The 26,836-nt window shown below is 48.0% G+C and overlaps 1 protein-coding gene across 2 annotated transcripts in view; it reads right to left on the reverse strand.

Moving 5' to 3' along the window:
* Nucleotides 1-4,705: 4,705 nt before the first annotated feature.
* Nucleotides 4,706-26,836, reverse strand: part of SLC6A13 (solute carrier family 6 member 13) — a 47,013-nt gene continuing 24,882 nt past the window's right edge. For both annotated transcript variants that reach the window (XM_037845687.1, XM_037845688.1), the window contains exons 4-15: nt 24,934-25,074; nt 21,095-21,179; nt 20,263-20,395; nt 18,684-18,818; nt 11,681-11,784; nt 10,614-10,738; nt 8,188-8,300; nt 7,782-7,919; nt 6,970-7,072; nt 6,389-6,489; nt 5,239-5,409; nt 4,706-4,955 (exon numbers count right to left, since the gene is read on the reverse strand). In XM_037845687.1, the coding sequence (XP_037701615.1) occupies nt 4,833-4,955; nt 5,239-5,409; nt 6,389-6,489; nt 6,970-7,072; nt 7,782-7,919; nt 8,188-8,300; nt 10,614-10,738; nt 11,681-11,784; nt 18,684-18,818; nt 20,263-20,395; nt 21,095-21,179; nt 24,934-25,074 (1,472 nt within the window). In that variant the 3' untranslated portion in view covers nt 4,706-4,832. The remainder of the gene's footprint in view (nt 4,956-5,238; nt 5,410-6,388; nt 6,490-6,969; nt 7,073-7,781; nt 7,920-8,187; nt 8,301-10,613; nt 10,739-11,680; nt 11,785-18,683; nt 18,819-20,262; nt 20,396-21,094; nt 21,180-24,933; nt 25,075-26,836) is intronic.

A 26,836-nucleotide genomic window follows, 5' to 3' on the forward strand; every position in this document is an offset into this window, starting at 1 on the left:
GTTGTGGGATGGTGCAGTTCTGGTCATGGGAAGCAGGAATCTGCTCTGGTCAGCTCTCAGCACTCAGGCAAACAGCTAGGACTTGAGTGTAAAGCCTTGCAGCTCTCAGTGTGAACTGGTATTTATTGAGTATGTGTGCCCTTTGCCATGTGCCAGGGAGCGTCCCCAGAACCAGAGCTCCGACACTGTCCCCAAGCACGTCCTCAGGGTACTGGGCATAGGACCTACCTCACTGCCATTCATTCAGAACAGCCAGTACCCCCATCCAGACAATGAAGGTGCTTCCACTCTAGGTGCTGTGGACACAGAGGAAGTTGGGGGTGGGGGAGGGAAATTTCCCTTTACGTGTGCTTCCCCTTTGTATTTTAGAACTTCCCCAGCAGAGCTGGGGTGTGAAGTGAGAAACTCAGCCTGTAATTTTCCACAAGCACCCCCATTCAAGGTTACTCAGACCTCTTTTGGCATCTCTTTGTGGGGTTCCCCATCAGACCCTTTGCCTCTGTGAACCCAGAAGCTGAGCTGGGGGTCAGCTCTGTCAGAGTAGCCCCAGGCAGAATTCACACTCTTGCAACCTCCACCGGGACTGTGTGGACCCACGTGGCTGTGTCTGCCCTGTTCCTGAATGGGGATTCTGCCAAGTGTTCCCCATAGAGCATCTTATAGAGGGACACCAAGGTTTATGAGATTAACTAGCTGCAGCTATTCCAGAATAAAATGGCCAGTCTCTCCATAAAAGAGAGAGAAATTAGGTTGGGCAAGAGGGCAAATTTTCTTCATTCATTCATTCATTCATTCAAAAAAATTATGCAGTGCCTGCAATGTGTCAGGCTTTATGCTAGGACCTGGGATACAGTGGTGAACAAGACACAGGCCTTGCCCTCAAGTTGCACATGGTCCAGCAAGTGCTGTCACCTCTCCTTCACCTTGTAGGAGGACAGCTACCCTATTTGACTTGGCCCAGGGAGTGGAGTTTGATTTTTCCAAAAAGGAGCTGCCCAGGCCCTCCCTGTCCTTATCTGACTACCTCTGGCCTTAGTCTCAGCATCTCAACTTGGAGCTTCCCTTACTCAAGCCCACCCTAATCCCCACAGTCCCCAGCTCCCACTAGTTTTTCAGGCCAATTGGTAAACTCCTGGAGACCAGAGACTGTCATCTTTGCAAAGGCAGGAATACCTGTATTGCCTGGAAAGCCTTGCTGAGATTGGGCTGTTTCCACACCAGGAGGGTCCCAAGTCAGGATGAAGTATGGTTAACTGAATCCATTAGCTTGCTGCAGCAAGGATCCTGGGACCCCAGAGAATGTCTTCCTCACCACCCTCAACTTCTAACCCCATACATGTATTCAGAGGGCCTGGGACGGAACCTATTTCCTGAACATCTAACTCAGACAAGATGCTTTATATGTTACCTCATTTAATCCTCACAAGAACCTTGAAAGAAAACTGGGGCAAATAGAAGCTAAGTGATTTGTCCCATATAGCTAGTAAGTGGTGGGTCTCCTGACTCCAAAACTCTGTGCTTGTTCCACTACCTCATACTGTTTTCCAGACATGAATGTCTAAAGGGCAGGGACCCCATTTTGTAATTCTTTGTTTCTGCCTTCAGCTGGCTTGGAGTAGACATTCAATGTTCATTGGACAGATGGACGAACAATGGATGGACAGATGGATGGATGGACAGACAGATGAATGGAGAGATGAATATGTAGCTTATGGTGAACAAATTGTCTCAGGCTTCCCTTTTCTGGAAGGGGATAGACTAGGACTTGGAGGTCTCAGGCCACACCTGCTTTTCTTGGACAATACTGCCGTGCTGATCAGGATCTCAAGCCAGAGGATGTAGAGTTATTTTAGGGCTACCTCTCCTCTGCCTCCTAGCAAAAGTGCTTAGCTTGATCTGGGGCCCAAGGCAGCCTGATAGCTAGGGCTGGGGAAGGAAGTGATCAGCAAGGATGTCTCTGAGCTCTTCCTGGGCTTTTCTGCTTCACTGTCAGCCCAATGGGGTGGGGTCATGGCCATGGGAAACAGGGGATTTGCATGAATATGTCCTCAGGGCTGCTCTCCCAGCACACTCTATGATGTAAAAATTATCATTCCCATTTTATAGAGGAGAAAGCAAAGAATCAGGGAGGTTGACTTGCCCAAGGTCACACAGCAAGTAAGAGGGTCAGGGTCAAACCCAGATGGCTAAAGGAGTAGGCTGAGCTGCCTCTGGTGTCTCTGCATGTGTGCACATGTGCCCAGATAAATGGAGGACTATGTGTGTGTGTGTGTGCATGCACCTGCGTGTCTCTGAGGCCTGGCTGTGTGTGCACATGGGCACACATGGAGGCCTGGACCCCAAGCAGCTGGGTCATATCAGTGCCTAATAAGTTGCTTCTCCACCCCCATGGGCTGCAGTTTGTAACTTTCCACAGTTATCTGTGGTCTGCTGCCTCCTTTCAGCTATCACTTGCCCCAAAGCACTCCCCCCCTGCCTTTCTTCTCCAACAGGCATGGCCTGTGGACAAGAGAGGGCACCATTCCTTCTGAACGCCTTCCCCTGAGAACTGCAGGATTCACATCTGCCCTTCCAGGCAGGGAAAGCAGATGGTTCAGCAACTCCCACAACATCCCTTTAATTCCCTCTGCTAAAGCCAATCCAGGTACCTTGCTCCCTTTCCCAAGTCTGACCCTGATGTGGGCTGACAGCGTTTCACTCGCATCTCCACTTATCAGCCCCACCTGGGTGGTTAGAGCAGCAACCCCTCAGCCTCGTCCACTCCTACCCCCAGCTGGTTTAATTGACCTCATATTGTTTGGCACCAAATGTCTGAAAAGGCTCTCACAACCAGAGCCTCACTTGAATCCAGCAACAAACCTGTCTGTAGGCAGGTGCACAATATTATCTCCATCTGAAAAATGAAGAACCTGAGTTCCAGATAACTTCCTAGCAATTGAAGCTAGGTCAAGGCTAGAACCCATATCTCCTGAGTCTCATGCCAATGGTTATTTCCCAACCATGCTGCATCACCAATGAATCTTCCAACCGGGAATGGGATAGCCAGTATCGAACGTCCTGGGCTCAGCAGCTTCTTGCAACTTGGATGGATAGAGAGACCAATATGACATCCTCAGAAAGGCCTTCCCAGACCATCAAATCATCAGTTTCCTCCCTGACTCATTATTCCTTCTCCTAGCACCTCATTCTTTTCTTTCATAGAACTTGTTTCAATTTGTTGTTTAAGAAATCACCATCAGTTTTTGCTCAACATTGTCATGAGCATAGCACAGCGTCACAAAGTAGGTTTTCAGGAAATATTCTCAAACGGATGGAGCTGGCAAGCACGTGGTGCCTGGCATTTCAGCACGCTTCTCCCCCAGCAGATTTCTTTCTCCCATCTTAGGACCACGATTGAGCCTGGCACACTTGGAGAAAACCCAACCATCATGCTCCAGGAAGGCTCAGCCAGGGTCACACACAGTAGGGCTGCCATCAGTAACTTTTATAAACCCTTCCAACAATAACAACAAACATTGAAACTTGAAGACTGGCAACGATTTTTGTGCATTTTCGCACCAACATGTAAAAACCTAAGAAGCCCTTAGACCTAAGCATCACAGGACACTCTCTCACCCACCCCAACAGCACTGGAAGAAGAACCACCTGAACAGAGGATGATGCAGGCAAACGCCTAAGCCTATACCTGTTCAAGAGAGGTGCAGCTTTTACACTTACACACACACACCAACACACAGGGATCCACACCCCCAGCTCAGAGGTAAGGCTGCCGAGACACAGCCACGGGATACTCTGGGGCCGAGGCCGTGCCCAGTGACCCCGAGGGAGGACAGACTCTCCCTCCACCCAGATGTCTTGCAGCCTCACCTACGGCTCCTCCCTGCAGCTCGGGCCCTGGCGGCGGAGCTGTGTCGTGGCAGTGCCGCCCCCTCGTGGCCACGTCTGGTGGCCACGGCACCCAGCATCTCAGCCTCTTCCAGACAGGAGGAAGAGCCAGGTGCTCCTGGGGATGCGGAGTCCCTCTGCTGACCCAGCCCAGGGGCTGCAGTCACCTCCCGTCCCTCTCTCTGCCCCCAGCCCCAGGCCCCGGGTCCGCCCGCGTAGGCACAATCTTAGCAAGCAGGGGCAGGCAACGACGCGGCCAGGGAAACCCAGACAGGAAGAAGCCCGAGCAGTCTTCCCTCTTCCTGTTCTCTAGCTGGGGCTCAAGTCTCCTCCTTCCTTCCTCCCCCATTTTCCTTTCTTATTCCACAGAGTGAAGGTGAAGGGATGGGCCCTAGAGGAAGCATGGAGAGAGGTGTCTGATGATGGAGACACTCAGCTTGGCCTGTCACCCTTCTCCCCATAGCAACCACCTCTGCTTCGTGGTCCACAGGGGGCCTCTAATTGGGAAGGAGAGGTGGGGAGGAGGCAGGAACCCAAAGCCACAGCTTTAAAGGGGTAGGTAGTCAAGGAAGCAAAGCCGAGGAAAGAAACCAGGCAGATCTGCTAGCTGTCAGGAGGAAGAACATGGATTTAATGAAATGAAGGGTCAGAGGGCCTAGAGGCTGCCAAAGCTCTCACCCCACCCGCTGGCCCTTACCCAGCTGCCCAAGGCCCATCTCAGACAGATGCCCTTGATGCTGGTGTTTCAGATCTGTTCAAGCTACCCCTGGAACAGGCTAGTTGGAATGAGAGGGCCCCCGGCTTAGAAGGCAGATTTTGAAATATCTGTTGTGGTCTTATCCACCCCAGGTAGAGGGCAGGGAAACACAGTGGGGCTACTTCTGCCCTCTCCCCTCTGCAGCTGTCCCCAAAGCCAGGCTCGTGGGCTCCACCCCAGGGCCTGCCCCCTAGCAGTGAGACTCCAGTTCTGTGAGTCTGAGAAGTGAGGTCCTAGGTGTAGCAGGGGTGGCGGCTGCTGCTGCATCCTGTTGGGGCAGGTCCTTGGCTGGGCACACAAGCTGGTGCAGTCTCTGGAAGGGGAGGAGAGGGGCTGTCCTGAGGTGGAGTGGGAGGCAGCTACGTCAGCTTCCCTCTTGCCCAGTGTCTGCTGCCTCCAAACCTCTGGGCACTGACCCTATAATCCCGGCCTGTCTCTTGGAGTTACCAGTCTCTGTCTGAGTCTTCTAAGTACTCTATCCCTCCTCGATATCCACACCAGGCTCTACCCCGGCAGGCAGCCTGCCTACCATCAAAGGGACCCCACCTTATCCAACAGGGTTCCTCCCCACTCTTTGCTTCCTACTCACTTCCTACCTCTCTGAAGGAGCCCTTGAGGGTGCTGAGTTTATAGACGCTCCAGACAGGAATGCAGACCATGGAAGACAGAGCCAGGAGCCAGCCCAGGCCATCGCCCCACCACGGGTACGTGTACTTCTTGTTGTAGGTCAGTGGCGTGTACTTGACCAGGGAGAAGAGGAAGGTGGCCTGGGGGTGGGAGCAGAAAAGGAAGGGGGTGACGGTGCCCTCCACCTGGAAGAGCTGGCCTAGCAGAGATCTAATCTAAGGCTGGATTAGCCTCTGGGCTCTTCTGGGCCAATCTGACTCAAATCTCCATCCACATTCTGCTCAAAATTCTCTTTCCCTGGGAGGAATTTCCAGGGTACATGCCCTGTCACTTCAGCCTCCCTGGGCACCTCTATATATGGTTGATCCCCAGTGGGGACATGATCATGTGCGTGCTGGGTGGGGTGGCGGTGGGAGATGCTAAGTCTCCCTGTGGGTGTGTCAATAGCAGGGATCATGCCTCCTTCCCTCCACCCCCTGGCCCAAAATACCTCTATTTATACCCGGCACACAGTGAGGGTTCAGGGGGAACTGCTGACATAAAGAGATAAAATGAGTGGAACTTGCACATAGTAGTTAAAGGTTCAGATTCTGGAGCCAGGTTGTGTGGGTTTGAATTGTAGCCCTGTGCCTCTTTCTGGCTTGGGGAAATGCCTCAATGTCTTTGGGCTTCAGTTTCATTTGTAAAATGGGCACAATGGCAATCCTGACCTCATGGGGCTCTCGTGAGGATGCAGCGAGTTACTACCTGCCAAGCCCTTTGTACCTGGGACTGTCCGTGCTCAACAGCTGCTGCTCTTATTATTGCTGTGGTTTTTAATAGCATCACGAGCGGCCAGTGCACTTGGATTTCAGTCCTGCCTGTGACATATGTCTCACACTGTGGTGTTGAGCAAACTGTCTGACAGATTTATCCTTCATTTTATCCTTCTGTGACATGGAAAGGAAGGATCTATCTTGCTGTCATTTTCTAGAATCCAACAGGAGGATGAATGAAAATCTAGGATGATTTCCAGTCCCCAAGGGGAAGTGCCTTCTAGGTCTAATGGCCTCTCCACCCTGCTGCTGCCACCATCTCTTTCTCCCTTCATTTGGCTTTATTCCCTGGGGATTGTCTTACTGTGCACACAGCTGGTGTGAGGAAGATCCAACAATATTTGATAAGAGGCCATGGCCTGTACCCAATCATGTCTTCAATGTTGTCATAGAAGCGCCCAGCTCCTACCATGGAGAGGAGAGGAAGCAAGGGGAGAAGGGACATTCTTTAGCATCCAAAGCATCAGAATGGAGGCCTCACAGACCAAGACACGTGAACCCAATAAACAGAAGACATGGTCATCTTTCAAATCACTGCTGGGAGAGGACTCCTCCCTGGAATTCATAGGCATGAATGGCAGCAGGAAGTTGACTTAGGCAAAGGTAGTAACTTCCTCATTATCAAGGCTGTTAAAGGCTGAAAAGGTTTGGATAGGACAGGATATGGGCCTATTTGGGGTAGTATCGGCCAGTTCATAACCAGCAGGGTAGGCCAGGCAACCTCTGGAAGGACTTTCTAGTGGCAGCAATATAGGATTCTCAAGATTTTTGAGGTTGGATAGGGGAAGAGTGCAAGGAAAAAGTAGCTTTAGCAGTAGATGTCTCTCTTCTAAGAGCTCTGGATTGTAGGAGAATCCTGGGGCAGGAGGTGGGGGAGACACTCACCATATACCCATGCTACACAGATGGACTCAAAGATGGCCACAAATAGAAGGCACATGCCACTGGCTGCATAGTAGTCAAAGAGCTGAAACACGTACATGCCACCCTGGTAGGAAGGGACAAAAGAAAAGAAATTTATCCAGAGAAAGCAGATAGATTTACCCCCATGCCCTCTATCCTCAGACCCTTGGGGCACAGAGCAGAGTTGGTGAGGATTGCATTAGACAATGTAGCCTGTAGGACAGAAAGCACCAGACAGATAGGAGACAACAATAATTACTTTTTATTATTGTTTTTGGATGGAAGATAGATGAAATGACAGCTATTGTTAGATTATCCCTGAGAATGTTTTGGAGTTGACCCCAGAAGCCCAAGACATAGTGTGTACTTTTTGGCAAGGGATCAGGATAGGGGCTGTCATTGTTATTGTCAAGCTGACAAACTTCATCTCCATCCTTCTCCCCCCAAGACATCACACAGTATGTCGCCCATTCCCAGGGGTCCATTTTTCTCTTGAAGTTCGTCCACAGAACTTGGTTCAGCTGCCTGGGAAATCACGGGACCTTGCCAGAAAGGCAGTTCTTCCTAACCTGTGACTTCTCTGGCCATCCTTTCCCCACCTCTTAGTGTAGAGTAGGTTGCTGATGCACAAAGGCCAGAGGAGGGACTGGCATACTTTGTGCCTTTTGGAAAAAAAGGAGTCTGGTGCCCTGAAGCCTGGAAGGCCCAGCCCCGTGGCCTGCAACCATGTGGTCTGCTCCACCTGACTCCTCCTTTGCACTGTGCCCCCCACTTCCAGCCTCCTGGACACTCACCTCTGTGAGCATGACCAGCCCGACAAGGAAGGAGATGGCTGACACTCCAAAGATGAGCACCTCTCTCCGGTTCTTCTTGCGGAATACGTGGGGGTACATGTCCACCAGCGCTGTCACCAGGCTTTCTACGCACACAAACTGGATGAGAGGGCAAAAGAATTGAAGGGAAAGAGAACTCCCAAAAGAAGCTGTGGCTTCTTTCTCCCATGGCCAGTCCTCCCCATCTCAGGCCCCCAGAGCTGTCCTTGCATGATTAGGTCAGGATCTATCCCTCAAGGCTCCTCTTCCCTTGGAAGGGCATCCACTTCTGGGCATAAAGCTCAACCTGGCTCCCATGGCTGCCCCTCCTCCAGCCCACACCCTGACCTGCTCATCCCTCGGGCTCTGAGTGGCCACCTGTTGGTACCTGACTATCCAGTCCCAGGAGAACAACCATGAAGAAAAAGCAGCAGGCCCACAGAGGAGAGAAGGGCAGCATCACTACAGCCCGGGGGTAGGCGATGAAAGCCAGGCCTGGGCCTACAGCAAGGAACAGAGGAACACGGCCCAGTGCCTGGGCCAGATCCAGGCCATGTGCAACAACTAGGCTTCCCAGGGCAGGTGGTGGGGGGTGGGGGGACCGTGGAATAATAGGAGCTAGGGGAAACCTCACCCCAAAGTTACCATCACCACCACCATCCTCACCTGGGAAAAGCCACCCAAACCTCTGTCTGGGCCCCAAATTTCCAAGGTACCACCCACTCTATTCTCCTTGGCAGGAACAGAACCTAGAGATCATGGGATGTGAAGGGGCTTTGGAATACAGAAAGATGGTATTTTATCATCCTCGTTTCTCTAAGTCCTACTCCCAATTCCTCATGTTTTACTCTCCAGATCTATTGTTCCAAGCCAGTTTCAGATTTCAAAAGAGCTCAGGAGGCAGGCAGGCTGACCCAGTGCAAAACAGGAGGACATGGTACGGCCTGATAAAAACAGGAGTAACTGTGCCCTAGCTAAAGGCAACCATGTTGTTGTTTTTTGTAAAGTAAATAGTACCAAAGTGTAGATGGTACCAAAGTAACTCCCTCCCAGGCCGGAAGGGGCCTGGGGCCACCAGTTTGCCCCCTCTGCCTCTGGAGCTTTTTCTGTCACCCTATAATGAGTGCACTGGTACCACTGACTCATCCTATCAAACAAATGAATGTTCCTCTCAACGGACTCAAATGGCAAGAACAAATTCACATGTCAATGCCTGGGCTCATCCACAGGAAGCTCCTTAGAAAAATCAGAGCCTCACTGTGGAGCCTTGGACAGGGCACTCACCTCTCCAAGCCCAGTCCCCACACTGGTGTCAAGGGACCACACCAGCACCTGCCACATAAACACTTAGCATGGTGCCAGGCACAGTGCGTAATCAAAGTTCAATGTTAGCATTGTTAGTAAGAATCAGTGCTGTCAATTGCCTAGGGCTTGGCAGTCTGTGTAATAAGTGTGTGCTTGTGAATGCTATGATAAAAAATTATCTTGTAGTTAGAGTGAAAGTGGGTGGTCTGCAAGAATAGGGAAGGAGAAAGAGAAACATTTGACAGTTTACCAAAATAGGAAACAGTTGTTGATTTTATTTAAAAAAAAGGCAAGAAGCCCACTGTGTGGTAGAAAGACAGTCATTTAAAAGGGAGGGAACTCTTCATGTGCTGATATAAACTTATCTCTGAGATACATTTTAAAGTGAACAAAACAAGGCAAGATGTAGAACACTATGTAATATGTTATTATTTAGTAAGAAGAGAAAAGGGGTCATAAATAGAAAAGTGTGTGTACGTATGAATGTATGTGTGCCGGTTTGAATGTATCATGTCCCCCAGAAAAAGCCATATTCTTTGGTGCAATCTTGTGGGTCAGACATAATAAGCTGGAAAGTTTGCATTAGGTAGTTTGCATGGAGATGCGCCCCACCCAACTGTGGGTGATGACTCTGACTGGATAATTTCCATGGAGGTGTAACCCCACCCATTCAGGGTGGGTCTAAATTAAATCACTGGAGCCATGTAAATGAGCTGACAAACAGAAGGAACTCAGTGCAGCTGACAGTGACATTTTGAAGAGGAGCTACAGCCAAGAGGGACACTTTGAAGAATGCACAGAAGCTGAGAGTAGCTGCAGATGAGAGACAGTTTGAAGACAGCTTTTGAAAGCAGACTCTTGCTCTAGAGAAGCTGAGAGAGGACAAACACCCCAAGAGCAATTAAGAGTGACTTTTTTGAGGAACTGCAGCCTAGAGAGGAACGTCCTGGGAAAAAGCCATTTTGAAACCAGAACTTGGAGCAGATGCCAGCCATGTGCCTTCCCAGCTAACAGAGGTTTTCTGGACACCATTGGCCATCCTCCAGTGAAGGTACCCGATTGCTTATGTGTTACCTTGGACACTTCATGGCCTTAAGACTGTAACTGTGGAACCAAATAAACCCCCTTTATAAAAGCCAATCCATTTCTGGTGTTTTGCATTCCGACAGCATTAGCAAACTGGAACAGTAGGTATATAAGTATTTCTCAGATATACCTAAACTATTTCTGGAAGGATACGCAGGAAACTGATAGCACTGATTGTCTCCAGGGTAAGGAACTGGAGGCCAGGAGGGGACGGGAAGTTTTTTGTGGAATACCATTTACCCCTTGAATCCGGGATGACTGTTTAAACCCTGCCCTAATGCCTCTTCCCAGCACGCATCCACTGAAAGGCAGCCACAGCCCCCCCACAGTGGAAATGAGGGTAAAAATGCCTCTGGATCCTGGTTGGCCAAAGTTCAAACAAGGCTCACAGAACACCCTGCCCTCAGCACCCCCAACACTCACCTGACTCAGCCACCTCAGAAATGGGCACGCCCTGCTCCCGGGACATAAAGCCCAGGATGGAGAAGATGGCAAACCCCGCCACAAAGCTGGTGCCGCTGTTGAGGAAGCAGAGGGCAATGCAGTCCCTGGGGGATAGAAAGAGGCAGGGTCAGGAAGGGGCTGCCCATGTGTCGTTGTCCCTCCTGGGAGTCCATGGGAACCCCGGGGTGGGGCAGGGGAGCACAGCCCCTCCGGGCAGACACCTGCCCAGCCCATCACAGAGACCGGCATTAAGACAGCCACTCCAAGAGCTGTTTCTGCCCCCCACCCCCCACCCCCACTAGCTCAAATTCGGAATAAATCAAGGCAGTCCTAAAAGAATGAGGCTGTAAAGAAGTAAAACAATCTAAAAACTGCGAACTGCCACGCGGCCTCCCCACTCCACAATATTGCCGCCTTACCTTTCAGGAGGCTACTACTCTGGCTTAATTCAATTTGTGACACCTGTGAGGGGGGAGCTGGGCATGGATAATCTCAAACGACAAGGTAATTCTTCGTCACCTAGATTTGATTTTGAACGGCAGGCTATGATTTTTTTTAGCTAATATTAAACTTGGATTGAATCCTCTGGGCATGAACCAGGCAGGCAGGAGGGGCCAATGGGGGTGAGGGGATGTGGCATAGGGCTGATACATGTATATAGAAGGGACGTGAAAATGGGTGAGGATTCAGTGTTTCCTGGGGCAGATTTCCAAAGCAGGCAAGCCTGAGACTCATCTGGGTAACTTTACTTACTTCTCAGGCTTGCTTACTGAGTACCCCTGAGCCCAATGACCTCTAAATCACCCAGCTGGCTGGACCTCTGCTGTCTCAGCCAACCACAAACATGCCACCCTTGCAGAAACAATTCCTCTGTCCGCCCTGTAATTGGCTCCTGGTAGTATTGGGGTGTTGGAAAATGGGATGAAGGCAGGGAGACAAATTCCATGAGGTGGTGTACTCCTGCAAACCGCCACTGGTCCAGCACTTGGCTGGAGGGACAGTGATGAGGGGCAGGCTTGTGGCTCAGGCCCCACTCCCCTGATCACCTGTAGCAGTTGTTGTGGTACTTGTTGTAGCTGCCCAGGGCCGTCAGGCACCCCAGACAGATGGCGAAGGAGAAGAAGATCTGGGTGCCCGCGTCCATCCACACCTACCAAGGGAAAAGGCAAGAAAGCTGACCTCTTGGAAGGCCAGGCCATCTGGGCCTCTGTGGGAGGATGTGGGCACATGGCTAAGCCAGGCACTGGCTAGGGATGGATGGCGAGAAACCTATTCTCAGCCCACCCTGCTGCCCCTCCCACAGGGGCTCTAGTTCCTGGGCCCCTAGATGAAGTTTCATGGGCACTACCAGGATGGAATAGGCATTAGGCATTCCAAAGGGAAGACTAAAGGACCCACCTGGGGTGTAGGAGGGTGGGAGGGTGCTCTAGAACAAAGCTAGGTCTGGTGTCAAGTTTTTGATAATGGCAATGGAGCCCTAGGTTCTGCTCCAAATTCCCCACTTTCTCCCATCCCAGGCTCTCATGGCAGCACGACCAATTTGGAAGGAACCCAGGGACAGCCTCTCTGGGGGAATGAGTCCTTAACACTAGCCGCCATGTAGCTTTGACCCGCATGCTTCTGACCCCTCTGTCTGAAAAACAGGGAGAGTAATCCCCAGCTCACAAAAAGTCAAGAGGATGACCAGAAATACATCTTGAAAGGGCTTTGTACTCCTTGGGGGGAAAATAACTCTCCAGCTAAACACAGGGTGTTGTTGTTCCTGCTATTATCTCAGCTGGCTGGCCCAGCCTGTGTGTATTATGGTTTAGATATAACAGCTAAAATAACATCCCAAAGGCAGAGACCATCAAGGCAAACAGAGCTAAGCAATCCTGTAGATCAGCAGGAAGTGGGGTCCTGTGGCTTCAGACCCTCCCCCAGGTACCTCCTGCCTTCAGAGGATGTGAGCACGACAGGGGGCACCCAGCCATGCCTCAGGCATCACCATGGCAAGTGCTCCTGACATTTCTGTGTTCCTAATGGAAAGTTCATTGGAAGACCCATTCTTTGTCTTTAGCCTAGCCCTGTCCCAGTAGCCCCCAAATGTTTTCCACAAAACCCTCTAGTCCTTCATCTTTCCTTGTGCTAATACCAGGCCTCCAATTCCCACATATACCACCGCCTTGGCTTCTGTGGTGGTTGGAACTGTATGTACCCCAGAAAAACATGTGCTTAAACTTAATCCATTCCTGTGGGCATGAACCCATTGTAAGTGGGACCTTTTGATGAGGTTATTTCAGTTAAGGTGTGGCCCACATCACTCGGGATGGGTCTTAATCCTGTTACTGGACTTCAGACAGAGAAGGAAAAAACCACGGGAGCAAGAAGCTGAAATCCAATGGAAGCCGGAAGAGAACAGAGAGGCCAAGACAGGCTACCCTGTGCCTTGCCATGTGACCAAGGACCAAGGATTGTCATCAGCCAGCCCCAGAACACCAGTCTTCAGGAAGAAAGCATTGCCTTATGACACCTTGACTTGGACCTTCTTTTAGCCTCAAAACCACGAGCCAATAAATTCCCATTGTTGAAGCCAACCCATTGCACGGTACTTGCTTTGGCAGCCAAGTAAACGAAAACAGTTTCTTTCTATCCAAAGCCCCTCAGTCCCTCACTGTCCTTTCCTGTCTCCCTAGCTATCATCACCACCCTCACCTTCCCTAACTCTTTCAGGCTCTTATTGCATCACCCCTACCAAAGTGCCCATTTTCCTCAGCATTGTAGAGGGTCCCAGGTCCCCGTGGCACACCGACTGTCTCAGAATCACATTGATTACTCAGCAGACCTCCCTGATTGACACTCTGACTCTCTAGGCCTTAGGAAGAACCCAGCAATCACCATTACTTTCAGAGCTGCCTGGGTGGTCCTAGCGACCAGCCAGGTGTGGGGTCCCTGTCCTGCTGCTCCTGGGAACGGACATAAGGGAGATTCCAGGGCACTTGCTCCCACTGCTGCAGGAACGGGACAGAGCAGGGGGAGATGATGAAAGGGGCAATATTTCTAGCCTTCTCTCTCCTCTGTTCACCATGATTCCCAACCTTGAGGTGTTGGTCCTATGCAGAGCAGGAGTTGCCACAAGGGAAAAGAGGCCAGAAGCAAGCAGCACAGAGGAGAATTCCGAAGGGGCTGGGGCTAGCAAGGACGTGGCATGGAAGGTCAGAAGCTCCAAGGGACATGTTTTTTTTTAACTTAAGAACAAACTATAATGGGAAAGGAAAAGGGGGTGGGGATTCATTTCAGAGTTAGAGAAAGAAAGGGTAGGGATGCATGGAAAGAACCTGAGGACAGGAAACGTGAGTGCTTACAAAATTCCACGTGAGGCTGCTGAGTGGGGAATGGAACAAGTTTGAGGAGATGCTTTGGACAGTCTGTTTGCTCCTGCAAGATGTTTAAAATCCTTTTCTCTTCTAAAAGTCTGCTCCGCAGATATGGTGAGGATAGTCACCTCAGGAAAACTGAGCATGGAGGTCTTTCTGTTTCCTTCCTGCCTCGCCCATTAGGTTATTGGCAGCTTCAAGAGCAGGATCTTGCAGCAAAAGGCTCTGAGTTTGTACAGCAGGGTGCCCAGGGTCAGAGATGAAAGGGCTAGGGAGAGAGGCTTCCTGCTCGGGAGCTCACAGGTACTTCCCTGTCATGAGATCCAGTGATCTCACCCAAACAGGTCTTCCGGGATATGGCCTTGAGCCTCGGTTGTTCACTCCTATGCCAAAGAGAGCACAGGGTGCAGATTGTCCACAAGTTACCAAAGAAAGCCTGAGTGCTCTCTGAGCCACGCTGTAGCTGTCCACGTGCAAGCAGGGGGCACAAGTCCTGTGATTATGATGTTTTGTGAACCTGGGCTTGGGAGAAAATAATAAGAGAAATCGTGATTTGGCTGTTCACCTCGCCCTAGGTGGGGACAGACTAAGGCTGAGCTGGGGGGAGAAATTAATATTTTGAAAACAGAAGAAAATGCAGCAGGAGGGCTGAGAGTTCAGAGTTCAAAGGTCAGATGTGTTGCCTTTGACCAGAGCCCCCTCACTGGGAGCTTGGCAAGCCCAGCTCTCTGCACAGCTGCTGCCTGACGACCCGCTGGGATGGGGGAAAGGACAGGGGTCAGAAGGAGGGCTGGAGAACCAGGGGAACAAACTGTTCTGTTCTCCAGCACAGGCGACCCACTCTGCCCATTCTGGGGGCCCTAGTTTCTAGAACAAAGCTCCAACCATGCCTTTGGCAGGGACAGAAGACCAAGAATAAAACAAATGTGAAAAACACTTAATGGAATATAAGTGAAAACAGAAGTCTTTGTTGGGTGATAGAGGAACAGAGAGACCTCTCCAAAACGCACTATCAACCTTGAGCCCCAGGATTATTCGTATCTAGCATTTTTGGGAAGGCAGTAATGTATAAAGGAAAAAGTATGGGCTTTGGAGGCAAATTGATCTGGGTTCAGTTCCTAACTTTATTAATTATGAGCTTTATGATCTTAGGCAAATCATATAACCTTTCTGAACCTCTTTTCTCATCAGAAAAATAGGTATAAAAAATAAAATAATGTGTGTGAGATGCCTAACACAAATAAACATTAATTTCCTATCTCACCTTCTGGAATAATTCTGGAAAAATTAAAAAAAAACAGCCCTTAAAATTCTCAAATAATTCATATCCTTTGGGAAAAGTATATCAAAAGATTAAGACAGCAAACCAAAAACTACTTAGAATGAAGCCCAAGCTCCCCCATATGCTAGTTTTGTGGCTTTGAGCAAATTTCTTAAACTTTCTAAGCTTCAGTTCCTTCATCTGTAAAAAGAGGATAAAGCCTAACTCACAGGTTTAGTGTGAGGTTAATGGGTAAAGCCCTCAGCAAATTGCCTGACAAAGTATAAGCACATATTAGACATTAGCTAGTGTTGCTATTTGCTGTTGTTGTTTTTAAAAAGTAACTCACCTTTCAATGGTAATGAGGTGACATGGATTTCAGTGTACTATTACCAGAATTAAAAGACTCATTTTCACCAATGGTTTCAAACTCCTCTCTAAACAAACCCTTCATTAGAATTGCTTAGCATAGGGTCTGACGGGGTCTTTTTGGACACCCCCACCCCCTTGCCCCTATCAGTCTACCAAAGAGCAGTAGACTAGACATGGAGTCAGCAATGGCAGGGCAAGACAAAGAAACAAGTGGCCCTAAGAAAGCACACAGTACACGGTAGAGCCCTGGGTCACCATGGCCATTCCTGGGGAATGCCAGGACTGATAGCAACCTTCCCAACACACAGCAAGCCTGGCAGAGGAAGAGGGGGAAAGAAGAAAAACACAGCATCATCTCTGCCTGGCTTCCAGTTTCCAGACTGAGTGCTTGGCAGAGAGAGCTTGCTTCTGCTCTTTGTGTTGGCCAGCAGGAATTTTGCACCTTTCTCAAGTGCCAGGCAAATGCCAGTTGGGATGATCGCACTTCCTGGGGAGTGCCAACTAGATTCAATTAGGGCTTTGGCAGGGGCAGCCCACCCTGCAGGTGCTGTTCTGTTCATGAAAAACAAAGGCCTCGCTTCAGCATGGGGCCAGGCCCGGTAGCTACTAAGGCTGTTCCAAAGCTAGACTTCAGGCTCTTGGGGTATCTCCCTCCCCAAGGCCCCAAAGCACTCAGAAGACAAGTGTTCTCTGCACAGCCTACAGTGGCTGGGGTTGGAAGGATGGCATTCTGGAATGAAGATAAAAACGAGAAGTCTTTTCTTGACTCCCTGCATCCACTCAGACACAGAATTATGGCTTCATTAACTCTCAGAATTGAAGGCTATCTGGTCCACATTTGTCTTACTTACTGGGTAGCTGTTATGTATCAAACACAGCACCTAGAACAGACCTGACACATAATAGATGCTCAATAAATGCTTGCTGAATGAATGAGCTGTGAGAAAAATGAAGATGAGTAGAGAGGGCCCTTGCCTTCAATTGCAGATCATAAAGTATGTGAGATTTGTCATCAGTCTGACTTGGGTTCCAATTGCAGGTATGAGGATGGAAAATTCTTTAAGCTCTCTAGACCTTAATTTCCTTATCTGTAAAATGAGGATACCTCACTGATCTGCTGTGAAGATTAGCTGAAATAACACATGTAAACCTCTTAAATGCCAGGCACATAGTGAGCACTCATACTTGATTGCTGTAAAGAGGTCGTCAGCACAGACAAACACAGCATTGATCATGGGCACCATTAATAGGTTCTGGGAATACTGGACCTCTCTCCTTTTTCTCTTGCAGCCTCCCTGCCTGTCTCCCTGCCTGAGCGCTTCCACTCACTCTCTATCCTACCTCTACATAAAGGTGAACTTTGTGGGTTAGCCACTGTTTCATACCTCTGCAGCTCCAGAACCACAAGGGCTCCCTCTTACATAGGGGATCAAAGCCACACTCTTCACCCTGACCTTCAAAGCTTTCCCTCAACTGGACCATCTCCACAACCTCCTCCTTGCCACCTATTCTCCATCACAACCCTTTGGTTCCAGATAAATCAAAGGGTTTATGACTCATGAAATTAAAATACAACTGGTTTGGCCTGCCACTTAGTTGCTGCATAACCTTGGGCCTCAGTTTGCTCATCTGTGCAATGCTGAAGTTGCACTAGATGATCTTTGGGGTCCTTCGGGCTTCAACAGTTAAGAGTTTTATAGTTTGGCTCCAAAATCTGACTGCAGCCCTTGTGCCCCATGGAAATGAAGCAGCAACAATCAGCTTCTCTGTTATGTCTCAGAAATGGGAGGGGGAAGGGGGAGATTTTATTCCCCTAGAGGATCATCGAGAGTCACTCAGGACTCAAGCCTTCTGTGTCAATGGGAAGTGGTCTGTCTGCTTCTGAGCCTCAGCAATCCCAGTGGACTCAGCATGGAAGGACCCGTAACTGTCCAGGGGTGGCTGGGAGACTGGGAACAATTCAGCTTCTGGATCACCCCAAATTCGGCACAAGGGGGAGCCACTGCCTCTGTGTAAACGGAGTTCCAGGGCCTCAGGTGGAACTGTGCAATTACATGCCATGCCCTACCCGGTCCTGTTGCACCTGCTCAGCAATTTCAGTGAATTTACTGGTGCCTTACTATTTTAAATGTTTGAAAAGCCGTCCTGTGTGTCAGGATCCTCCCACCCTCGAGTCTTCTCAGGGTCCCTTTCGTTGACACAGGGCACCTGCTCCAACAAGCAAAAGGAGAGTCTCTAAATTGTACACACATTCCCCGGGGAGGAGGACTTTGTCCCAAGGAGAAAGAGGCAGGGACATACTGGTAACAAATTGTAGGGGCTCTGGGGTGGCGCTTACCCACGCTCCCCTGCGGCCCTCCACACCTCCTGGCTTTGCCAGCTTTCAAAATGGCTGCCAAAGAGGAGAACACAAGAAACCCATCAGAGGCAGTGGCTTCTTATTTCAGGACTCGCTTTCCAAACCCTTGCGGTCAGCAAGCCACAGGGCCACCTGCCCCGTCCCGCCCCTGGCCTAAAGAAGCTGGCTGTGGTGGAGGGACCTTGAAGGAAGGGCTGGGAGGGGAGGGAAAGGGACTGGAGCCTCTTGGCAACTGACAAGAAACTTAACACCAGCCCAGCTGGTCAGGGAGGGGCTGGGGACTGGGGCCTAGGAATGAGTCACAGGAACAGAGGGAAGGAACCAGAGGGTGGCAGGTAAAGGGGTAAGAAATAGAGAGGAGGTCCTATAGGAAATGAGATTGCTAGGAGAAAAACGCAGAAAGGGGAAGGGTACTTGGTGGGAAATGGCTGCTAGGGATTTTCTGCAGCCCCTGAGAAATATTACTAGGGCCTTAAGTCTCTCCGAGCTCCCTGGCAGTGAGGAACCAAGGGGCAGCCTCAGACACCTGATGACCAGAAACAGCTGCTAACAGATGTTAGCCTCACTCCCACCCCCCAACACACACACACCCTGGAAGCCCTGGGTCAGGCCTGGAGCATGGATTCCCATGGGAGCACAGGGAAGGTCTGTGGCTCAAGCTCCTGTCGGAGCCTCCTGATGCCCCTGTCGTGGCTTCTTACCTGGGGATCCCACAGACGCGTGAGGTTTGGGTACAGGTAAAACTGAATTCCTTGTGCTGCCCCCGGCAGTGTCACCCCTCGAATCAACAGGACCACCAGCATGAGGTAAGGGAATGTGGCCGTGAAGTACACCACCTGGCCACGGGGCAGATAAGAGAGGAGGAATTGTGAGCTAGGAGGGAGCAGGCTGAGACCTAAGGGAGCCTCTGAGGCAGGAGGCTCCACTCCGAGCGAGGTCAAGGGAGTTCCTTTCCCGCACTCCTCCCCTCGCACCCAAACCGCACTGGCTCAGTTCCCTCCCATGTCATGCAGCCACAACCTCCCCTCTCCCTTCCTTCTTCCTTCCCTCCGGCTTAAAGCACTCACCCTACTCCCTGACACTCGCGTTCGGTAAATATTTGTTGAGTGACTAAATGAACTTAGGCTTCTCTCATCAACTGTGCTTGGAGTTGTGTTGGGGGGAAGGGGGTGAGGGGATGTCAGGTATGGGAAGATCTGTGACACAGGATCCCTGTCCTCACAGAGTTTTGGAGCTTAGCACAACCAGGCAGCTAGATTAGAAGGGAAGCCTTGTTAGAGGCCTCCAGGGCGAGAGCCCAGAAGAACTCAGCATGCCCTCTAACACTGCATGCACTCTGAGGCAAAGAGTCCCCCAAAAGATTGAGAAACTTCTTGACCAAAAGGGGGAAGCAAAATGAAACAAAATTAAGTCTCAGAGAGATTTCACATGGAGTCGAGAAGTCACTCTGGAGGGCATTCTTATGCGCTATTTAGATATCCTTTTTTAGTTTTTAGTGTATAGGAATAGCTAGAAGTAAATACCTCAAACTGTCAAACTGCAATCAAGTAGCCTTGATTCTTGAAGACGATTGTAACTATGTAGCTTACATGGTGTGACCGTGTGATTGTGAAAACTTCGTGGCTCACACTCCCTTTATCCAGTGTGTATGGACAGATGAGTGCAAAAATGGAGACAAAAATTAAATGAAAAATAGGGTGGGAAGGGGGGATGGAATGCTTTGGGTGTTCTTTTTTACTTTTATTATTATTTTTATTTGGAGTAAGAAAAATGTTCAAAATTTATTGTGGTGATGAATGCACAGCTATATGATGGTCCTGTGAACACCTGATTGTACACTGTGAATGACTGTATGGTATGTGAATATATCTCAATAAAACTGAATTTTTTTTAAAAAAAAAAAAAGTTCCCCAAAAGGCTGGAGCTGTATCAGGATCATTTTGAGATTAACAGTCTTCAATAGAGTTCTTTTTCCTCAGTTGCATAAAATAGGGAGTAATAACTGTGCAAATTTGCAATGTGCCCCCGATATGGTATATTCCAAGATCAGATTCCTCTGGAGGTGCCCTTCCTGCCTTTCTCTCTTCCGTTTCATTTACCAAAATACCGGAAGTACACGGGATTGAATCTAGAAGAGGCACTGAATCAAGGATGGGAGCCACATAAAGTCCTTGCTGGGCCATCCCCTCCTACCCCAGACTAGGCCATTCCTGGGTGATCAAGGCCCCTGAGGGAATCGGAAGACCTGGGATGGGAGGGTCAGGAGCTGGAACCCCTCACCTTGCCTGTGGACTTGACCCCCTTCCAGATGCAGAAGTAACAGATGACCCAGGCGAGCAGGAGGCACAGGACCAGCTCCCAGCGCAGGGCCCCCAGGTGCTGGATGCCATCGGAGATCTTCAGGACCCGCCTCCTGGAGAGAGAGGGTAGAGCCTGGCTCCACTTTTGCTGCCAGCCTTAGTTTTGTAGCTCATGTTTTGGGTCACAGAGCCAGGCCTCGGCAGAGAAGGTGCACTCCAGGCTTCTGCAGAAAGTTTCTCAGCTATTCAATCTCAGATCCATGAGGCTCTCCTTTGCCCAGAGATGAAGATATAGAGGGTGGCAAATATAAACTTTTCCCAGGTAAGTTGGCTCTGGGATGCTGGGTGCTAATTTAACCTGGGGAAGGAGGTGCAAAGCGCATTTTCTCAACCAGGGTTTTGGGAGGCTTTGATATGAGGAATCAAGCCCTGGGTAGGTATCAGTGTCTGGGGGTTAGGAGGCAATGCATCTGCAGTTGAAGAGAGAAGGGCAGTTGGGAGTGTGGTTATGATATACAAATGTGCACCACCTAACATGGGGGTGGGCATGTGTGGGAGGAAAGGGCAGGCAAAGCCTAGAAGAGTTGCAAAATTCTCATCTCTGAGACCAGAGATGCAATAACCACAAATATAGGCACACCAGGAAAACAAACAAACAAACAAAAAAAAACAATTAGGTGACAGAGCTACCAAGAAACAAACAAAAGTCCTTCCCTTGCTGTCTGTTTAGAGTCACTGCTGTATGAATCCAGCCCCATGCCCTTCTTTGGAATACAGGACCCACCTGGGGAGGGGGAGAGGGTCTCACTTACTCCCAGAACTCGATGACAGGGGAGGTGGCATTCTCAGAAGTCACATTCAGGGAGCCATTGGTCCTCTGGAACTCCACACAGTATTCTACTCATGGCCCCAGGGAAGGAAGAAAGAGAAAGATCATTAGCCAACATTAGGCATGGCTAGAGAGAGTGGGTTGAAAATTTAGAAGGGTGGAAGGAACCAGACTGAAGTTGCTGGACAAAGCATCTTAACCTCAACACACCGACCTCCCTGTCTCCCACACACTTTTATGGGTTTATAAATGCTTGGGTACATGTTCTTATTTAAGCATGATCAGACGGCATTAGAAAAGACGTTCTGCGTGCCATCTGCTTCAAAGTATAGGAATACTTCTAGGTAACTGTCCTGCATAAATTCACAACTTTTGATGAATAAGGAGAATGCTTTCTAGGGAAGTGATAGAGTGGATAGCTGCTAAGTACACAGGTACAAGGTCAGAAAGCTCTGGTTTGAATCCTAACCCTCCAGTTCTCAATTGCATGGCCTTGGGTAAGTTACAGCTCTGCTCTCAAAGCTTTGCTTCCCTCATCCCTAAAATGTAGAGAATAATAATAATGTCCATCTTATAGGACTAATAGGAAGATTAAGTGAAAAAAAGAAAGGAAAATGTTCAGTAAATGGTGGCTCAATTATTTGTACATCGTTTTGGAGTTTCACGACTGTTTCCATTCTTTTTTACATTTTATTCATACTATAATCCTGGGAGGTATTAAAATGATAATGTTTACTCATCATATACATGAAGTAAATGAATCTTCTTAGAAATGGCTTGTCATTAGTTCTAAATAACTAAGAGAGGGCTACAGTCCAGGTCAGCAAACTATGTAGGTATGCAGTGGATTGAGTTGTTTGGCGGATTGAGTTGTGTACCCCAGTTTGGACATGTCTGTGGTCTTGGTCCACATTGTGGTGGGTGTGGATCCATTATAAATAAGATCTCTTCAAGATGTTACTTCAGTTAAGGTGTGGCCCAACTGAATCAGGCTGAGCTTTAATTTAGATTACTGGAGTTCCTTATAAGCAAAATGAAACTCAAACAAAGAGGGAGAAAGTCATAGGGAGCAGCCAGAAGCTGGATGTCAGTGGAACCCAGAAGAAAAAGGAGAAGATGCCACCATGTGCATTACCATGTGACAGAAAAGCCAAAGACCAAGGATCACCAGAAGCCAGCCCCAGAATGCCACCGTCTTTGGGGAGAAAACATCGCCTTGCTGAGGCCTCGATTCTAGACTTCTCCTAGCCTCAAAACCTTAAGCCAATAAATTCCCATTATTTTAGCCAACCTGTTGTAGGGTTATGTTTTAGCAGCTGAGAAACTAAAACAAGGTCCTATCTTCAAAATATCTAGAGTCCAACCCTTGTCATTATCTCTACCATCTACCTCCCTGATGCAGGGTCACCATCATTCATGGCTCCTAACTGGCCTCAGTTTCTACTCTTGCCTCCCTACTTTATTCTTAAGACTGCATCCAGGGTGACTCTGTTACAACTTAAGTCACTTTATATCATGCCCCAGCTCAAAACCCTCCAGTGGGTTACCTATCCCACTCAGAAAAAAAAAAAACAAAGTCTCTCCAGGGCCCTATCCAAGGTGTCCCCCATCACCCTGACCTCATCTCCTACAGCTCTCCCTCTACTCTCCACGCTCCAGCCACGCCGGCCCCCTTGCTGTTCCGTGGATACTTTAGGCATGGCCCCACCTCAGGGCCTTTGAACTTGGTGTCCTCCTACCTAGGACATTCGTCCCCCTGCTGTCTGAATGGCTCATTCCCTTCCCTCCTTCAGACCATTACTCAAATATCACCTTCTCAGTACAGCCTTTCCTGATCACCCTATTTAAAATTACAATCCCCACCCCTAAAACTTCCAAACCCCCCTCCCAGTTTTATTTTTCTCCATAACAACTGATCAACTTCTAACATGAAACTTCTTATTCATTTATTTTGTTTATGGTCTATCTCCCCCTACTAGAATGTAAGCTCCATGAGGGTGGGGAACAGAGCCTGGAATATAGGAGGAATTCGATAACTATCTGTTGAATAACTGAACACCAGTGAAGCATTCTTTTCATTAAGCCATTTTCCTTGAAGCTGCCCCACACCTGAGAAAGCATTACTTCACCATGACAAGAGAGGATATCCTACTCCATTCAAGATTCTAGGCTCTAAGCAAAACCAGACTCACTAGGAGAGATGTCAAAAATGTCACTAGCAAAAGACTCAGGTATTGAATTTGCCTCAGAATTGTCTCAGAGACTCCCAGTCAACCCAAGGCACATAGGCCTAACAAGGCCCTAAAGCAAAAGCCTCTGGGCCACCCCAAATCCCCAAAGTCTTTACAAACAAAACTTCACTGAGATCTGAATAAAATCTTCACCATCTGACAAGCTAGTTGTCAAGGCTGATTTCAGTGCACACAGATATAATGTATACATACATATTCATACACACACAAACATACACAGATATCCGTAAAGAAAATGATAGAATAAAACTGATTTTTAAACTTGATCCATTCAACAAATATTTTTTGGGTGCTCAGGATGTAGCTGACCCTGTGCTAAGCACAAAGGCTATAGAGAGACAGACACATTTTCCCCTCAAGATCTTGCTGATGGGGGTGGGGGGGTGGGAATCAGACCAATGAATATACACAAAGTTGAGTAAGTGTCATGGTAGGACCAGGCTTCAGAGCAGGTACTTCCAGATGAATGTGAGTAAAATCTAAAGCAATCTAGAGTGTCTGGAGAGGGTCTCTCCAAGATTTAACTCTCCATTTGAAAGATGAGCGTGGGATGGAGGAGGGCAAGAGGGGTAAAATATGAAGTGGGAGGAATGAGCAGGGGCCAGGTCGTAAGGGCCTAGAATACCATGCTAAACGTTTCAGAAATGTTCCCTGGCATGTTAAAGGTTCAAACTCCAGTTCAGAACTGAGTAACTTATCTGAGCAAGAGAGAACGGATATGGCAACATCCAAGTTCTAAAGGGTAGGGCCTCACTGATAGGCACTGAAAGATCTATGGACAATGGAAGCAAGATGTAGTGCTGAGAATCCAAATGGAACAATGTTCAATGTACTCTTCAACGTCACTGTCCCACAGGATAGCTACTAGTCACATGTGGCTCTTTAAATTTAAATTAATTAAAATGAACTAAAATTTAAAAATTCACTTCCTTGGGTGCACTAGCCACATTTCAAGTGCTCAATAGCTGCATGTGGCTAGTGGCTACCGAACTGAATAGAGCAGAGAGCGTTTCTCTCATCACAGAAAGTTCTTTTGGATAGCATTGCCCTAGATGTTTTTATTTTAATGTTACTTTCAATACATTAGATTCAGTGGCTCTATTGCCATAGGTAGCTCTTAGGAGAGTCACAGAGGAGAAAATCAATTGCTATATGAATTATGTTGATGACTCACAAAACAAATTATTACATCCAGATGAATTGTGATTTTTTGAAAGACCTAAAATAGAATCAGTAAGAAGACATAAGAAACAAATCAATAAACAATATATACATATATCAAACAAAGCAGATTTCAAATTGAAATAAATGGCTATTCTAAGTAAAAAGAAGTCAGTTCTATTTGTACAATACATGAATTGAACATTTCTTTTAAAAGAAATGCTGGTGAATTCTAACTCTAACCCTTGATTGAGTTTGTTACAATCACCTCTCCATGGTCTACCTGGCAGGTTTATACTGTGTCCTGAGTTAAGATTGGGGATTAAGTTGCTTGGGATACGGGGACAATCCCATTCCTGATTAATGTGGCAGAGCAGGAAGAGGAGGTGGACTCTGGAGATGGCCTTACCTGTGTTCCACTCGTGGTGGCAGCTTCCCCAGGGAAGGTTGGTGGTGAAGCTGCTAAAGAGGTAGAAGAGGGCCCAGGCCAGGACAATGATGTAATAGAAGTTGAGGAGCATGACAATCACCTGGGAGGCATAGCCAATGCCTGTAGGGGAAAAAACTGCATAGTTGGGCTAGGAACAGTGGGCAGACTGCTCACACACTGGCAATTCCCATCTCAGAGAGAGCTTTGTGATCCACTGTCAATGTTCTACAGCAAGAAGTGCTGGGCCTAGGCTCCTGGCTCTCTCCTCTCCCTCTGCAGCCCCCAGGAGTGGGCTGCTCATGTTACAACAGTTCTTCCCAAGTAGGAAAGGGACCTCTTCTCTCTGTCTTCTGCTATACCGCTCCTGCTTCCTGCGCACTTGCATCTTTATTAGGTTCTGAAAGTTTACTGCTTTTTTTAAAAAAATGTGCAAGACAAACTCCAAGACACCAATAGTTAATGTGTCCTGAAATTATCTAAACACAAGTTAGGAACCGGAACAGACAATTCACATAGGAGAAAATATAGTAAGTGAACATCCTTAAAAAATGTTCATCCTCCCTAATAATTGTAGGTGTGCAAAATGAAACAACAGTGATGTATCAATCTGCATCTACAACCCTAGCAAAATTTTTTACGGCAGATGTAACACAGTGGTTACCAAATTTGTCTGCATATTGCCTAGGGGTATTAAAATTTCCAAAGTCCAGGCCAGACCTGACCAATCAAATCACAATTTTTGGGTGTGGGGCACAGGCAACAGAAGGTGTTTGAAGCTCCCAAGATGATTCTGATGTGCAGACAAGTTTGAGAACCTCTGATATAACCCAGAGTTGTTGAAGGCATGAGAAAAAGACACTGTGAGTCAGCATTACTCTCCCACAGGACGATCAGATAACTCAGATCAATAGACATTAACATGATACCATTTGACCCAGTGATCCTAATCCTGAGAACGTATCCCAAAGAAGTCATTCCAAAAAATGAAGAAAAAGTATCTGAATAAATAAAAATGATAGTAGAATTTTAAAACTTTACAAGTAATTGAAAGCAAGCCAAAGCCCAATAACAAGGCCCTGCTGAGTAAATTAAGTTATATCCACCTGACGGAATTTTATGTAATCATGAAATGCTTATTGCATAGAATATGGAAAATAACATAAACTGAAAAACCGAGAACATAAACTGTGCATATTCTATATTAATAGATATATAAATTATACAGGTAAAGAAAGAAATATTGAAATAAAATACCAAAAACTGGAAACAACCCAGTGTCCTTCGATGAGTGAATGGTTAAACAAACTGTAGTATATCCATACCATGGAATAAAAAGCCAAGAACTATTTATACACACAACAATCTGGATGGATCTCAAGGTCATTATGTTCAAAAGATTACATACTGATGGAAGCAATCATTGCACAACACTGTAAAGGTAAGTAATGCCACTGAATTGCACACTTAAAAATGGTTAAAATGGCAAACTTTGTTATATATATATGATACCACAATTTTTAAAAGGTTGGATAGAGTATGATTTCATTTATATAACATTCTTGAAATGACAAAATTATATAGAAAACAGATTAGTGATTGCCAGGAATTAGGGGTAGGGGAGAGGGGAAAGAGGTGAGTGTGACTATAAAGGAGAGGCTAGAGGGAAATCTTTGCGATAATGGAACAGTTCTGTACCTTGATTGTGGTGGTAGTTATACAAATCTACACATGTAATAACATTACACAGAATTATACACACACACAAAAGAGTGCAAGGAAAACCGCTGAATTCTGAATTAGTTCTGTGGCTTGTACCAATGTCAATGACCAGGTTTTGATATTGTACTATGGTCATGCAAGATGTTAGGATTGGGGAAAACTG

The sequence above is a fragment of the Choloepus didactylus genome, chromosome 8, assembly GCF_015220235.1.
Source record: "Choloepus didactylus isolate mChoDid1 chromosome 8, mChoDid1.pri, whole genome shotgun sequence".
In the NCBI taxonomy this organism is placed as follows: domain Eukaryota; kingdom Metazoa; phylum Chordata; class Mammalia; order Pilosa; family Megalonychidae; genus Choloepus; species Choloepus didactylus.